This window comes from Bos javanicus, chromosome 8, assembly GCF_032452875.1.
Source record: "Bos javanicus breed banteng chromosome 8, ARS-OSU_banteng_1.0, whole genome shotgun sequence".
NCBI lineage: Eukaryota > Metazoa > Chordata > Mammalia > Artiodactyla > Bovidae > Bos > Bos javanicus.
Genome location: NC_083875.1, coordinates 70,019,287 through 70,032,956, shown reverse-complemented (window position 1 = coordinate 70,032,956; position 13,670 = coordinate 70,019,287). Strand labels below are relative to the sequence as shown.

At 54.1% G+C, this 13,670-nt stretch overlaps 1 protein-coding gene across 1 annotated transcript in view; it reads right to left on the bottom strand.

Annotated features, from left to right (window-relative positions):
- Positions 1-3,746: 3,746 nt before the first annotated feature.
- BMP1 (bone morphogenetic protein 1) overlaps positions 3,747-13,670 on the bottom strand; it is a 47,595-nt gene continuing 37,671 nt past the window's right edge. The window contains exons 17-20 of the mRNA XM_061426923.1: positions 9,483-9,610; positions 8,926-9,139; positions 6,664-6,914; positions 3,747-4,493 (exon numbers count right to left, since the gene is read on the bottom strand). Of these exons, the coding sequence (XP_061282907.1) occupies positions 4,359-4,493; positions 6,664-6,914; positions 8,926-9,139; positions 9,483-9,610 (728 nt within the window). The 3' untranslated portion in view covers positions 3,747-4,358. The remainder of the gene's footprint in view (positions 4,494-6,663; positions 6,915-8,925; positions 9,140-9,482; positions 9,611-13,670) is intronic.

Below are 13,670 nucleotides of genomic sequence, written 5' to 3'. Positions count from 1 at the left end.
TCCTCTGCCCAGACATATACCTATAATTTCCTATCTGTTCCTTTCCCCCTGGAGTAGCATCTTTATTTTAATCCTGGATGGATGACAGGCCCCCTCCAAGGAAGTGGGAGAGAAGGCGCCAGTTCCAAGGACCCTCGCAGTTTCGTCTGGCTCTGACATGCGTCTCTTCTCCATGTTAGGAAAAGAGGTGGTAGGGGTTCCAAGGAAGAGGACGAGGAGGGACCATTCCCCGAAATGGAGGGAGGCCTTCAGGAAGCTGAGCTGAGGTGATTGGCCATAAAACAGCTTGGCCACAGCATCTGGAAGAGATTGGAACCAGATGTTCCTGGGATGGGGGAGGGGAGGGTTGGGAGGGTGGGAGGGAGCTGGAGCAGGAGAAGCAGACTGGTCAGCAGGGTTGGGGGGCCTGGGTTGGGGGCCTCCTGACTCTGGGAGAAACATCTAGCTGCTCCCGAGTCAGGCACTACTATTTTTGCAAACTGGGACAGCAGATCTCTTCACAGATTCTAGAATCAGTCTTGTGTGTGGGGACAGTCAAGCACAGGGTGTGACTTGGGAGGTGCCCAGAAAGTCTACCAGCTTAGAAAGAAATATGTCGCCTGCCGCCCTGCAAGCCCCGCCCTGCTGTGGCATAAGCATTGCCCTTTCTGGCAGACAGATGCGGTTCTGCGCTCAACTCCTAACGCACGACTGGAGACTGGTGAACCCAGACGTTTCCTTTTAGCGCAGGAAACACGTCATCCGGAAACTGGAGAATTGTTCGGCGGATGACAGGAAAAGAAGACCCATTTACAGAGTGCCTATTTGCTAGGCACTTTGACAGGCTCCCTTCAATGTGTATCTCTTCCTTTCTCTCTGTTATCGTCCTTTGGGTCAAGATGAAGAAACCAAGGTTCAGAGCAGTTAAATGACTCACCCAGGGACACACAGTCACCAAATGGGAAAGCTTGTATTCGAAATCGTCTATGTTCTTATTTTATCATATTTTATTTATTTTCAAACTTCTTTTGGCCATGCCTCTCAGTGCGTGGGATCTTAGTTCCCTGACCATGGAGTGATCCTGCACACCCTGCATTGAAAGCGCAGAGTCTTAACCACTGGACCGCCCAGGAAGTCCAGAAACTGGCTGTGTTACATTCAAGACCGAGAAGCATGTGGGGTTAGAGTGCAGCAAAGGGAAAGAGAGGGGCAAAAAGGAGTGAGGGAGCAGTGAGGGGTATCCAACCTTCCTTCATCTGCACTTGAGCCAACAGTTGGCCCTGGAAGCCCCCAGCTGCCTCAGGAGCCTGACTCTTGGAGACTACACCCTGACAGGAAGGGTTGCTGGGGAAAGATGACAGACTGGGGAGCAGAAGCCCAGAGAGGGGACAAACTGGCCAACATCACAGGACGAAGCAAGGCAGAGCTAGGTCTCCTGACTGCCAGGCCAGGGCTGGCTATGTCCCCCAGGGGTTAGAGAAGTGCACCTGGAGAGGAGAGCCTGGGGCTCCAGGGTTTGGGGTTATCTCCACCTGGGTTTCCAGGCTGGAAGCACCCTCTGGGACAGGATCATTCTAATTATTCTGCTGCTGGCCACACACTCAGGACCAGGGGACCTCAGGGGGATCTCAGGGGCTTGGGGACAGTTGGAATTGGAAGGGTTCTGTCCTCTGACGTGGAATCACCTGAACGATTGGGCAGCTGCATTGAGGTTCATCTAGTCTTGAAGCCTGCAAGCAGCCAGAAGGTGAGGATGGGCTGGGTCTGGAGAATCATTCATTAAGTTCTGGAATGTGTATCAATGGCCTGCTGCCAGCTCCCAAGCAGCCTTCACTACCCAGAGGTAGCCTCCGGGAAGAGGGGCCCAGGGAAGATGGAGGGCCCAACCAGCACAGGCCCCTGGCTCATTAGAGGGGCCCAAGTCTACGGCGGTGATGGAGCCTAGGAATGGGTCCCCTGGGCAGCTGTGTGGGTCGGTCCTGACCTGCGTCCGGCTGTGCTGACCTGCGTCTGGCTGTGCTGACCTGCGTCTGGCTGTGCTGACCTGGGGGGAGGATGGGGTACTCTCTGCCCTACAGACTGGACCTGGGCTAGGATCCTGGCTCCCTTCACACATGTGACTTGTACCAAGAGTGTGGTCCTCTGAGCTTCAGAGCAACCTGGGGGTGCTGGTGAGGGGAGCTGGGACCACTGATGATGAACTCTGCTGCAGAGCTGAGCCCAAGTTGGTTGGCAAAGTGTCCAGATGAGATGCCCGGGTGGCTTCAAATGGTTTGGGGGCTTTTCTGTTCTGTTCATGGTCCTCTGGGCTGTGCTGAACATTCTGGTCATGACATCACAGCCTGGGACCTAGCTGGCCCTCCAACCATCACCTATTCCCTCACCTGCAGTCAGGACTAGAAGAGAGGGCCGCAGCCTGGCCATGGGGTCACATCAGCCTACTTGCACATGGGACACTAGCCATGTGCCTGGTTTCCATTGTTTAAAGGACCAGTATGGGATGCAACCAGAGAAGGCAATGGCACCCCACTCCAGTACTCTTGCTTGGAAAATCCCATGGACGGAGGAGCCTGGTGGGCTGCAGTCCATGGGGTCGCTAAGAGTCGGACACGACTGAGCGACTTCACTTTCACTTTTCACTTTCATGCATTGGAGAAGGAAATGGCAGCCCACTCCAGTGTTCTTGCCTGGAGAATCCCAGGGATGGGGAGCCTGGTGGGCTGCCATCTATGGGGTCGCACAGAGTCGGACACGACTGAAGTGACTTAGCATGGGATGCAACACTCCATACTGTTCCCTGAGGGTGGGTCCCCCCACCCCAGAGTCCAGATTTAGTATCTGGCACATCTGACTCTGCTATAGGGAGAAGTCTAGGGCCAGGAAAAGACCCACAGTCCCACTGGAGGCCCTCAGGGAGCCCCAAGGCTTGGAGCAGACCACTGGCTTGCTCTGGAATCTGGGAGTAGCCAGTCTAGGCAGGGAAGCTGGGTCCTCTCTGGGTTTTCTTTCCCTGTGAGATCCACGGAAAGTAGGGAGAGAGGGTCCTTTGAAAGGAAGGAGCAGGGATGTGATTTCTCTCCTGCTGGCCTCCGGGGAGACAGGTCTGAGGTCTGTACCTCACGGTTGGCTGGGGAGGGAGAAGGCAGAGGCAGGAAGGAGAGGCCAGACATGACACAGCCATGAGTTGCCTCGGGAGAGGGAGCCAAAGCTGGAATGTTTGCTCTGTGGCTGCCTAGTGTCTGGCTCTTGTCTCCCGGAAGAGAGATGGTCCCAAGGGGCCAGCACTCAGGGGTCTGACCTTCAGGAAGGAAGGTACTGGGAGCTGACTGATGGATCTGCTCTGGCCCATGATGGTACTCTGGGTCTGGGTGGTGGGCTCTTCTAGCCTACCACCCAGACCCAGAGACAGAAGACCCCGCTGGACACCGTCTAGACAGACACACGCCATCATCCCATTGACATACCTCCTTCCTTCCCATTGTACAGCCGCTTTACAGAACATTCTGTTCTGCCCCTTGGGTTGTGTGGGAGGGTTATGAGGTACGGGGGCACCTACAGGCTCAAGTGTGCAAGGCATCTGTATCTGTGTGTGCCCCAGTGTGAAATCACACTCTCAGGGGCCCTGGAATCAAGGCAGGAAGGGCAGCCGGCGAGGCCAGGTGTCCTGGCTATCCGCCGGCCCCAGACTCACATCTGGAAGATGTGCGCCCTCACCACCCCCCTCCACTGCCATCCCCACATCCCAGACAGCCTCTGGCACAGGACACTGGCTGTAACACTTTCGGTTTATTGGCTGGGGTGCCCTGGTGTGGCTGACCAGCCGCTGGGCCTGAGAGAAGCCCTGTCTTGATGCCCCCACCCCCTCCCCTTCATCCTCCTGCCGCTGCATGTGGCTCCTGTGGGACAAGCACGGAAATTCGCGCCCCAGGAAACGGGGAGGTGGGGGCTTCCAACAAAACCAAATCCGGGGAGGGGGAGGGGGAGGGGTGGGAAACATACATTACAATGAAGATATGCCACTGGCTATACACAATAGGGTGCTTGGAGATGGGCGGGGAAGGTGGGCGGGTCCTCACACACTGGGCTGGGCCCCAGAGAGGAATGGCCACTTCAAGTGTCTCAGGGCAAGCTCTGGCACCCTGGCCCTGGCCCCTCACTCCCAGGGTTGGGGGCGAGGGAGGAAGGGATCGAGGGGCAGCAGCTCATGTGGGAGTCCAGTGCCCCACCTCCCAAGGACAGCTTCACCAGGACCATCAGCCCGCAGGTCCTGGCACCAGGGGGGACAGAGACGGGGTACCCACTTTCTGCCCGCCCCCCGCTGTCCGGCTCAGGTGACCGAGGGCAGCAGGTCTCCCATCCCTGCCGTGTGAGGGCAGCGGTCACTTTCTGCTGTGTAGAGTGTCCTGGAACTTCGTGCTGGTGTACCGCAGGTGGAAGCCTTTTTTGGTGATGGTGTCATCCGAGTGGAATTTCACCAGAACAGAGTCGCCTGCCGAGTACACCTCCTCAGGAGGCTGTTAGAGGAAAGAGGTGGGCATGAGGCTGAGGACCGGGGGCCGGGACTGCTGTTTCCCTCCCCAAGTTCTCCTGCTATAAGGAGGCGGGTGGCTCCAGACTCCCGCCAGGTTCCCCCAGTGCCTTGAAGCAGGAGGAGGACTCTTGTGAGCTGGAGTTTAATGGGGCATTTGGAGTAGGGGGAGGGCTTCCCAGCAGGCTCTGGTGGTAAAGAATCTGCACGCCAATGCAGGAGACATGGGTATGATCTCTGGGTTGGGAGGCTCCCCGGAGGAAGGCATGGCAACCCACTGCAGCATTCTTGCCTGGAGACTCCCATGGACAGAGGAGCCTGGCAGGCTACAGTCCATGGCATTACAAAGAGTCAGACATGACTGAAGTGACTTAGCATGCATGCTGGAGTAGGGGAGGTACAGGGGGCTGGTCTTAAGTTCAGAGTCACACTTCCATTCTGTACCCAGTGCCTAACTAGTTAGCTGTGATGTCTCAGGCAATGCACTGACCCTCTCTGGGCCTCACTCCCCTCAAAAGCAAACAGGAAGGAGCAAATGCTCTCTGCTCTCCAAGTCTAGAAAGGTGGGTGGAGGTGGCAGGGGCGGGGGAGACAAATAAGAGGATGGATGTGTCAGAGTTTTGCAAAGGGATTTGCAAAGGGAGTAATTTGTCAGCTGCCTTCTTGCAATCCGCCTGTCTCTTGGAGAAGACTGGACAGCTGGATCCCCCAGACCTGGACTTGGCCTCTATCCTCCTCCCCTCCTCAGATGCAGGCCATGGTGGGCTCCAGGTGATGCCCCTTCTGAGGCTCCTGCAAGCCCCTCCTCGCCTCTGTGTGCAGCGCTCAGAGTAGCAGCTGCCCATGGAGCATCAGCACACGGAGGCCCTGGCCCTCGAGGCATGGAAAGGATCATTTCCGAGAACCTTGGGGATATTTCCAGCAACCATGCCAGGAAGCCTTGACGGAACTGGGTTCCTTCCCCAGTCCCCTCCTGCTGGCTCCAGCCTGATGGCAGTCTCTGCAAGAAGCCACCTGGGGACACCCAATTTGGTGTGTGACTCACCCGAAGGTGTCAGGTCAAGGGAGATGCAAAGGGCAAAGTGGTGAGGGGGGCACTCGCTTGGTAGCCCAGGGATCCAGAGCAGCTGAGCCCAGCTGGCAAGGGGGCTGTGTGCTCCATGTCCCCATCCCCCCAATTCTGTCCCCCCAATCCTTTGCCAGTTGACAAAGGCTGAAGCTCTGCTCCTAAAGGGAGACTGCACTAGCCAATGCTGGGTCCAGCAGCTGCTGCAGCTCCTGGGAAGATTAACCCTTTCTGGGGCACCCAGGCTGTCCTAGAGCACGGCCATGAGAGGCAGGGGAGCAGGAAGTGATAGGCAGGAGGGCATGTCTGAGTGTACATATGAGTGTGAGTACATGTGCCAAAGTGTGTGTGGGTATGTAGAATGGGAAGAGGAAGATGGCATTCTCTGAAGGAAGCGAGGATTAAAAAAGAACAGGAAAAAAAAAAAAAAACACCAAAGAATTCACAGGCTCTGCCTGGAGGAAAATAAATCCACCTCTGTGGTTTTCCTGTGACCTTAGTTAAAACCCTATCAAGCAAATTCTTGCCCACTGCCTCTGAAAGTACCATTTTATGGACCAAGAAATGATGCTCAGTGTCTGCTTGGACAGCAGCACCAATATGCTTTGGGACCAGCTGGCCTGTCACCAAGAAGAGAAACTGGCAGCGGAAGAGATGAGGGTATTGTTATGGCTCGGCCAGGATAACTGCCCAGCGCAGCTCAGCTCAGCCCTGGGCCCTGGCTCTTGCCCCAGCCTCTGCCCTCATTCTGGGCCCTGCTCAGCTGCCTCTGGACCAGGGCAAGGGAATGAGGGGGCAGAGGGAACTCCAATGCAAACTGCCTTGGAGACCCAACTGAAGTGGTGCTGAGCAGGCTTGGGTCAGGGTAGGGTCTATCCCAGAGGGTGCAGGAACCTCAGCGTCAGCCAGAAACAACCTTGTTTCCTGGGTGGGGATGGCCCAGGGCCGGGTGGGCCTTTGTGAGCTGGGAGACCCACCAGCCTGGACCTCTGGCTCCTGCAAAGTGCCAGGCAGAGGCTGCTGCACATGTCTACAGAGGCACTGGGTCCCTGCACTGGGGTGAGAGGTGTGAGGAGTGTGGGGGCCTCACCCCTGAGCCACAGTAGCGTCCCAGCCTGGGGGCAGTGCTGTCATAACCGTCGAAGAGCTCCATGTAGTCATAGCCACAGTCGGTCTCCTCTTCCACCTCGAAGGTCTGGAACACCAGCTCCACACCATAGCCTTCCTCGGCTACGATGACCCACTCACAGTCCACTCCCCCCGGGTAGTTGTTGTCACCAAACTGGGCATGGGAGTAAAGGTCCTTGGTCTTCACCTCTGCCCGAACCTGGCCACCACACTCTAGAGGGAGGAGGGGGACACAAGGTCAGCTGCCGCCCCGGAGCACAGTTGTAGCCCAGGCACTATCCCTCCCCACGTGCAGCCCTCCTGGCCGGATGGAGGCCCTGGGACAGTGCCACATGGCTAGAGATAGGTGGGTTTGGATCCAGCCCAGGACTTGGCCTGGAACTAGTGCTCTGCTGCTCTTTCTCTGGAGAGATGCCCACGGAGGCCCAGGGACGCAGCAGGTGAAAGGCCGTTCTCCCTGGAGGCCCCAGGGAGGATGCACTTGTTGAAAGAGAACGTTGCTAATTTGCTCCAGCTGATAGCTGTCATGGAAGAATGCGGGCTCTGTGACGCCAGAGCTCCCGTTCTTAAGTGAGAAGATGTCCATCTGGGTTTTATGTGAAAACTCCTAATTTTTAAATGTTGGCTCAGGTTTTTAAAAAACACAATGTGGGCCAAACATAGCAACTCTGAGAGCCATATGGAGTTCCGGGCCTCCAGTGTGTGACCCTGTGCTGGGAGGGGCAGACGAGGGCAAGGCCATCCGTGTACACCACACCTTCTCTGAACGTCCTCTGGTCTCCGGGACACCTGGGCTCACGGTGGGGGTTGAGGGGAGGGAGGGAAGTAGGTGGGCATGGCCTGAGCTGAAAGGAAGGAGGAGAGGCTGTGGATCCATCAGTTTTGGGACCTCCCCAACAGGTAGCTTAAGACTCCAAGAAGCCTGCCAAGCCCCCAGAGGCCACGGCTGGCCTGACATCCCAGGCCTCGCAGGACCAGGCTATAGCCTTTCTCTGTAGCCACACCATCCCCAGTTCACTGCTGTCATCACATGCCCATTGCTCTAGCCACACTACATGATCTGCATTCACTTGTGTACACCCAGAGCTATCTGGAGTTGTGGCTGTGCTTGGGCTCCTCCCCTGCCTGCAATGACCCATCATCTCACACCCAGAGCAAGGCCCTGATCGTGTTTTGTCTTCTGTTGGAATTATCTGTCTGGGTCCCGTCTCATCCCCAGGCTGTGGGTTCCCAGGTGGGCAAGGTGAAGGGCTCATGGCTGATTCATTTCCCCATGCCCCTCTGAGTCCCCTGCAGGGGGCCAGGGATCCATAAAAAGTTGTTGAATACATGAACGAGCAGATGCAGAGTAAGTCCCTCAAGGACTGAGGTTTGTCTGCTTCGTTCATTTTGTGACCCACACTCAGGATGCTGCCACATACATGCTGCATGTTAATGAATGTCTGTAGGATGAATGAATGAGTGGATTTGGGGGGTGGGATGTGGGTGGGCTACTGCACACTCAAGTGTCCTGCCACTAGGGACTCCGTAGATTCCCTCCCCATCTCTGGGTTCTCTATTCCTTGTTGTTACTGGCCTGTTTTCTGACCTTCATACCCCAAATCAGAACTTCCCCTCCTTTGCCCAGAAGGCTTACTTTGCTTTCAGTAATATTTTAAAAAATATTCAGTAAATATTTTTTGAGCACCTACTGGGGCCAAGAACTAGTCTAGTTGCTACAAAGACAGCAGGGCCAAGACAGAAAGTTCCTGCTCTGTGAAGGTTTACTTTTAGAGGGGCAAGGAGAGTAGATAATAAGCAAGTAAACAAATATATAAGATAATTCCAGTTGGTGAAAATAAGCACGTTGGTGAAAATAAAGCTGAATGATATATAAAAAAGGAAGAGGGCATTGCTTTATATTAGATGGGCAGGGATGGTCTCTATACTGAGGAGGCATTTGAGCTGAGTCTCAAATAATGAGATAGAGAAATGATTCAAGGGAAGATGATTTTAGGTGTTTCAAGCCAGAAAACTGCTGGTGCAAAGGTCCTGAGGCAGAAATCAGCTTAGTAGCCTTCAGGACATGCTGTCTCCCCACGTGGCCAGGGGCTGGGCCTGTCTGTCTTCAGGAGCTATTTGTAAACCCACCATCCAAGACCCTGGTCTGCATTTGAGACCAGAATCAGCAGATGCCTCCAGGACAAATGACTGCATGAGGGCACCTGGCCTGCAGTGGGCTCACCTGTGGAGTGGGATGCCTGGAAGCCCTTCCTCTGCACGGAGTTGTCAGAGTAGAAGCGCAGGAACATGCGGTTGCCAGTGGCCAGGACAGGCTCGGGCTTCTTGCTCCCGCAGAAGCGGCCCAGGACGGGGGCCTTAGAGTCACGCCCGTCATACACCTCCAGGTGGTCGTAGGCACACTCAGGCTGGGACTCGATGTCCATCTCCATGAAAGTCTGGAGGGTGTGAGGGAGAACAGAGAATCAGGAATATGGCCAAGGGCAGGAGACGTGGGCAATAAACCAAGACCTCTGGACCCCAGTTTAGGACAGTGGCCACTGCTGGTGGATGGGGAGAGGGAGGACCTAGGAATGGGGCAATGGCAGGTATACCCCAACATGATGCTGGGGAAAGGGCCTCTGTCCAGGCCAGACTTGCAGTTCCCATAGGGATGCCGGCCCTGTGGGCTCAGCCAGTCACCAGCCTAAGGTGCTCTGAGTGACGTGAGGCTTTGGAGCTGATGGGAAGTAGGTGATGGGTAGATGGCATGGAGGAGCAGGCCTGGGAGTGGCACCTTACCAGCTTGACCCGGTGCCCAGGGGTGCTAGAGATGGCCCAGGTACACTCCTTCTTGCTGGGGTACTTGTCAGGCCAGTTGGGACTGGTGATGGTGCCGCTGCTGGATGTCACCTTGTGGTCACAGCCCGCTGTGGGGAGGTGAGGCAGGGAAGGGGATCAGTGGGGACCCCTGGGTTCTAATAGCCCCTATGAAGAAAGGAAGGAAGACATTTCCTCCGTCCCACCTGCTCCTTTCTTGCTTCTCTTATCTTCTACTTAGAAATGAGTTGAAGGCTCACACAGCTTGTTTTCTATTCAGCCATCCAGCCTGGGGATATCTGGCTGCTTGGTTCCAAGCTGGCCCTCGCCTGGCAGCATCTATGGAAGCAGCCCTCCCAGGTACCCCATGGACCTTTGAGGCCATCTGGCCACAACTCCTCTGCCCCCTGCGAAGCTAGCATCCTCTGATCTCCTGCCAGGCTTCCATATTCACAGAAGACTTTGGCCCCTGACTCAGTTCTCTCCACTCCAGTCCTGCCACCATCCTAGGTGATGTCAGCAAACACATGGATGGTCCACCCGCATGCTGGCCTCTCCTGACCTTCTCAGATCTATGAGTTCTCACTTCCTTCCCCACAAGGCTCTGCCGTCACCCACAAATTCTTGGTGCTGGTGGCCACCTCTCCTTCTTCCAGGGCACTCAGCGCCAGCACACCCCCCTCCCCCATTTCCCTTAACACCTTGTCAACTTTAGAGACCTCCACGGTGTTGATCCTTCTGATTTCTCCCAATACTTCATCCTGGGGTTACTTACCTTGCTTCTCTATCAGCTGGACCACATGGCCCATCACCCCGATTGCTCATCAATGGCCATGCTTGAACTGTACCATCTTGGAAAACCCCATTCGTGGTCTCTAAGTGTGGCTGGGCCCCCACTGCTTGGTATTCTTTGGACTTACCCTTTACCAGCTCCATCTCTCACCTCCTCAGCTACGGCTCCAAACTTTTGGCCCTCTCCTCAACTCCCAGCTCCCCCTCCCAGCAGACCACCTCACCTCTTGCCTCTTGGGGAAAGGCAGAGTCTGCAAATATGAACAACTTCAACTTCCTGACCCCTACCTGCAAACTCACCTCTCCACTCACCTTACCTCCTGCCTCATCTCAGAGAAGGTGTCCCTCCCCTTAGGCAGGACTAGATTTTCCTTCATGAGCTGGAGCTCACTGCTGCCCACCATCCGGGGACCTCTGTATCACACGTTACCCACGCTCGCTCTCTCTGCCAGCTCGTCCAGCCCACGAACCTTCCTACACTTTGCGCATCCTAAAACAACACTCCCTTCTGACTACCATCCATCCTATCTCCCTTTTCTTCAAGAAAACGTGCTATGTCACGTTCTCACTGCTCATGACTCCTTGATCCATGCTTTCTGCCTCGGAAAAGCACAGCCTCACAACTCCAACTGAAACGCTGATGCTCTTTATTCGTTATCATCCAATCTAACAGGTCCCTCTGAGGAAAAGCCAGTGCACTGCTGGGATGAGAAGGAAAAAGGGGTGGGTGGTGTGCAGTCCACACAGCTGCACCTATAGTCAGAGGCTCACAGGATGAATGCAAGGCCACCAGGGTCCAGAGAGGAGCAGGGCCCTCGGGGCTGTGCAGAGCCGCTGGTCTCCATGTTTGAGCTACGAGCTGCTTCTATTACTCACCTTCAGCTTTCCTTGTCCACACTCACTGTCTCCCCACTTTTACTGGTATTCCCTGCCCTCTAATTTATTTCCACACCTGCTTCTCTTCCCAGCTAGACAGCAGTCTCCTCAAGAGCAGAGGGGTCCCCATCTTTAATTCCCCACAGAACTTTGTACAGTGCTGCACCCTCTGCAGGGGGTTAGGAGATACTGATTTGTTACTAGCCCATCACTTGGTATGATCACTCACCTAGAGCCAGACATCCTGGAATGTGAAGTCAAGTGGGCCTTAGAAAGCATCACTACGAACAAAGCTAGTGGAGGTGATGGAATTCCAGTTGAGCTATTTCAAATCCTGAAAGATGATGCTGTGAAAGTGCTGCACTCAATATGCCAGCAAATTTGGAAAACTCAGCAGTGGCCACAGGACTGGAAAAGGTCAGTTTTCATTCCAATCCCAAAGAAGGGCAATGCCAAAGAATGCTCAAACTACCACACAATTGCACTCATCTCACACGCTAGTAAAGTAATGCTCAAAATTCTCCAAGCCAGGCTTCAGCAATACGTGAACCGTGAACTTCCAGATGTTCAAGCTGGTTTTAGAAAAGGCAGAGGAACCAGAGATCAAATTGCCAACATCTGCTGGATGATCAAAAAAGCAAGAGAGTTCCAGAAAAACATCTATTTCTGCTTTATTGACTATGCCAAAGCCTTTGACTGTGTGGATCACAATAAACTGTGGAAAATTCTGAAAGAGATGGGAATACCAGACCACCTGACCTGCCTCTTGAGACACCTTTATGCAGGTCAGGAAGCAACAGTTAGAACTGGACATGGAACAACAGACTGGTTCCAAATAGGAAAAGGAGTATGTCAAGGCTGTATATTGTCACCCTACTTATTTAACTTCTATGCAGAGTACATCATGAGAAACGCTGGGCTGGAAGAACCACAAGCTGGAATCAAGATTGCCGGGAGAAATATCAGTAACCTCAGATATGCAGATGACACCACCCTTATGGCAGAAAGGGAAGAGGAACTAAAAAGCCTCTTGATGAAGCTGAAAGAGGAGAGTGAAAAAGTTGGCTTAAAACTCAACATTTAGAAAACGAAGATCATAGCATCTGGTCCCATCACTTCATGGGAAATAGATGGGGAAACAGTGGAAACAGTGTCAGACTTTATTTTTGGGGCTCCAAAATCACTGCAGATGGTGATTGCAGCCATGAAATTAAAAGACACTTACTCCTTGGAAGACAAGTTATGACCAACCTACATAACATATTGAAAAGCAGAGACATTACTTTGCCAACAAAGGTCCATCTAGTCAAGGCTATGGTTTTTCCTGTGGTCATGTATAGATGTGAGAATTGGACTGTGAAGAAAGCTGAGGACTGAAGAATTGATGCTTTTGAACTGTGGTGTTGGAGAAGACTCCTGAGAGTCCCTTGGACTGCAAGGAGATCTAACCAGTCCATTCTGAAGGAGATCAGCCCTGGGTGTTCTTTGGAGGGAATGATGCTAAAGCTGAAGCTCCAGTACTTTGGCCACCTCATGCGAAGAGTTGACTCATTGGAAAAGACTCTGATGCTGGGAGGGATTGGGGGCAGGAGGAGAAGGGGATGACAGAGGATGAGATGGCTGGATGGCATCACCGACTCGATGGACGTGGGTTTGGGTGAACTCTGGGAGTTGGTGAGGGACAGGGAGGCCTGGCGTGCTGCGATTCATGGGGTCGCAAGGAGTCAGACACGACTGAGCAACTGATCTGACTGAGTAAGGAACCATGTGGGCTTCTCCAGTGACTCAGAGCCACACACAGGCTACCCTCCCAGGAATTTTACACCTGCTCCTGCTCTCTTGTTGACACTGGTGTGGAAGGTTCCTTAGCAAAACCTTCATTTTCATAGAGAGCACAGAGATGGCATGCAGTTCAGAAACAGCATCAGAAGAAGGTCCTCCCCCTAGCTAAACGATGTGGGGGCTCTGTGAGTCAGTGGAACTCCGTATCTGGGAGACTGAAGTGATGGGCTGAAAAGCCCTGGAGCGTCCACTCAGTGCTTCAGCTATGTTTATTCTAGTTGGCAGTTTATTTACTGGCACCTTGGTTGTGCACACAGTGACCGTGTGGAAGAGGCATCTGCCAGGCCCTGTGCTAAGTGCTCAAAGCAAGGGCTTGAAAGCTTAGGGCCATCTCATGGGTGAGACAGTTGAACTCAGAGGGGTGAAGGGACTGGCCCAAGGGCACACAGACACTCAAGGTCAAAGGCGAGTCTGCGTTGTGTAGCTGGGGACCATGCATCGCCAGCTGGCATGGTCCACAGTGGTATTGACCACAGGGAGCAGGCCAGGGTTGTATTGTGTACAAAGAGGAGGTATCACGTGATATGGGAGAGGACACAAGAACTGTTTTTGAGCTTCTGCAGAGCCTCAGTGTCAGGGAGGCAGCAGCCCTGTTCTAGGTGCCCCCAGGGGTCAGAGCATGTGACCAATAATGGTGACACATGTGATTGTGCTTGCTAC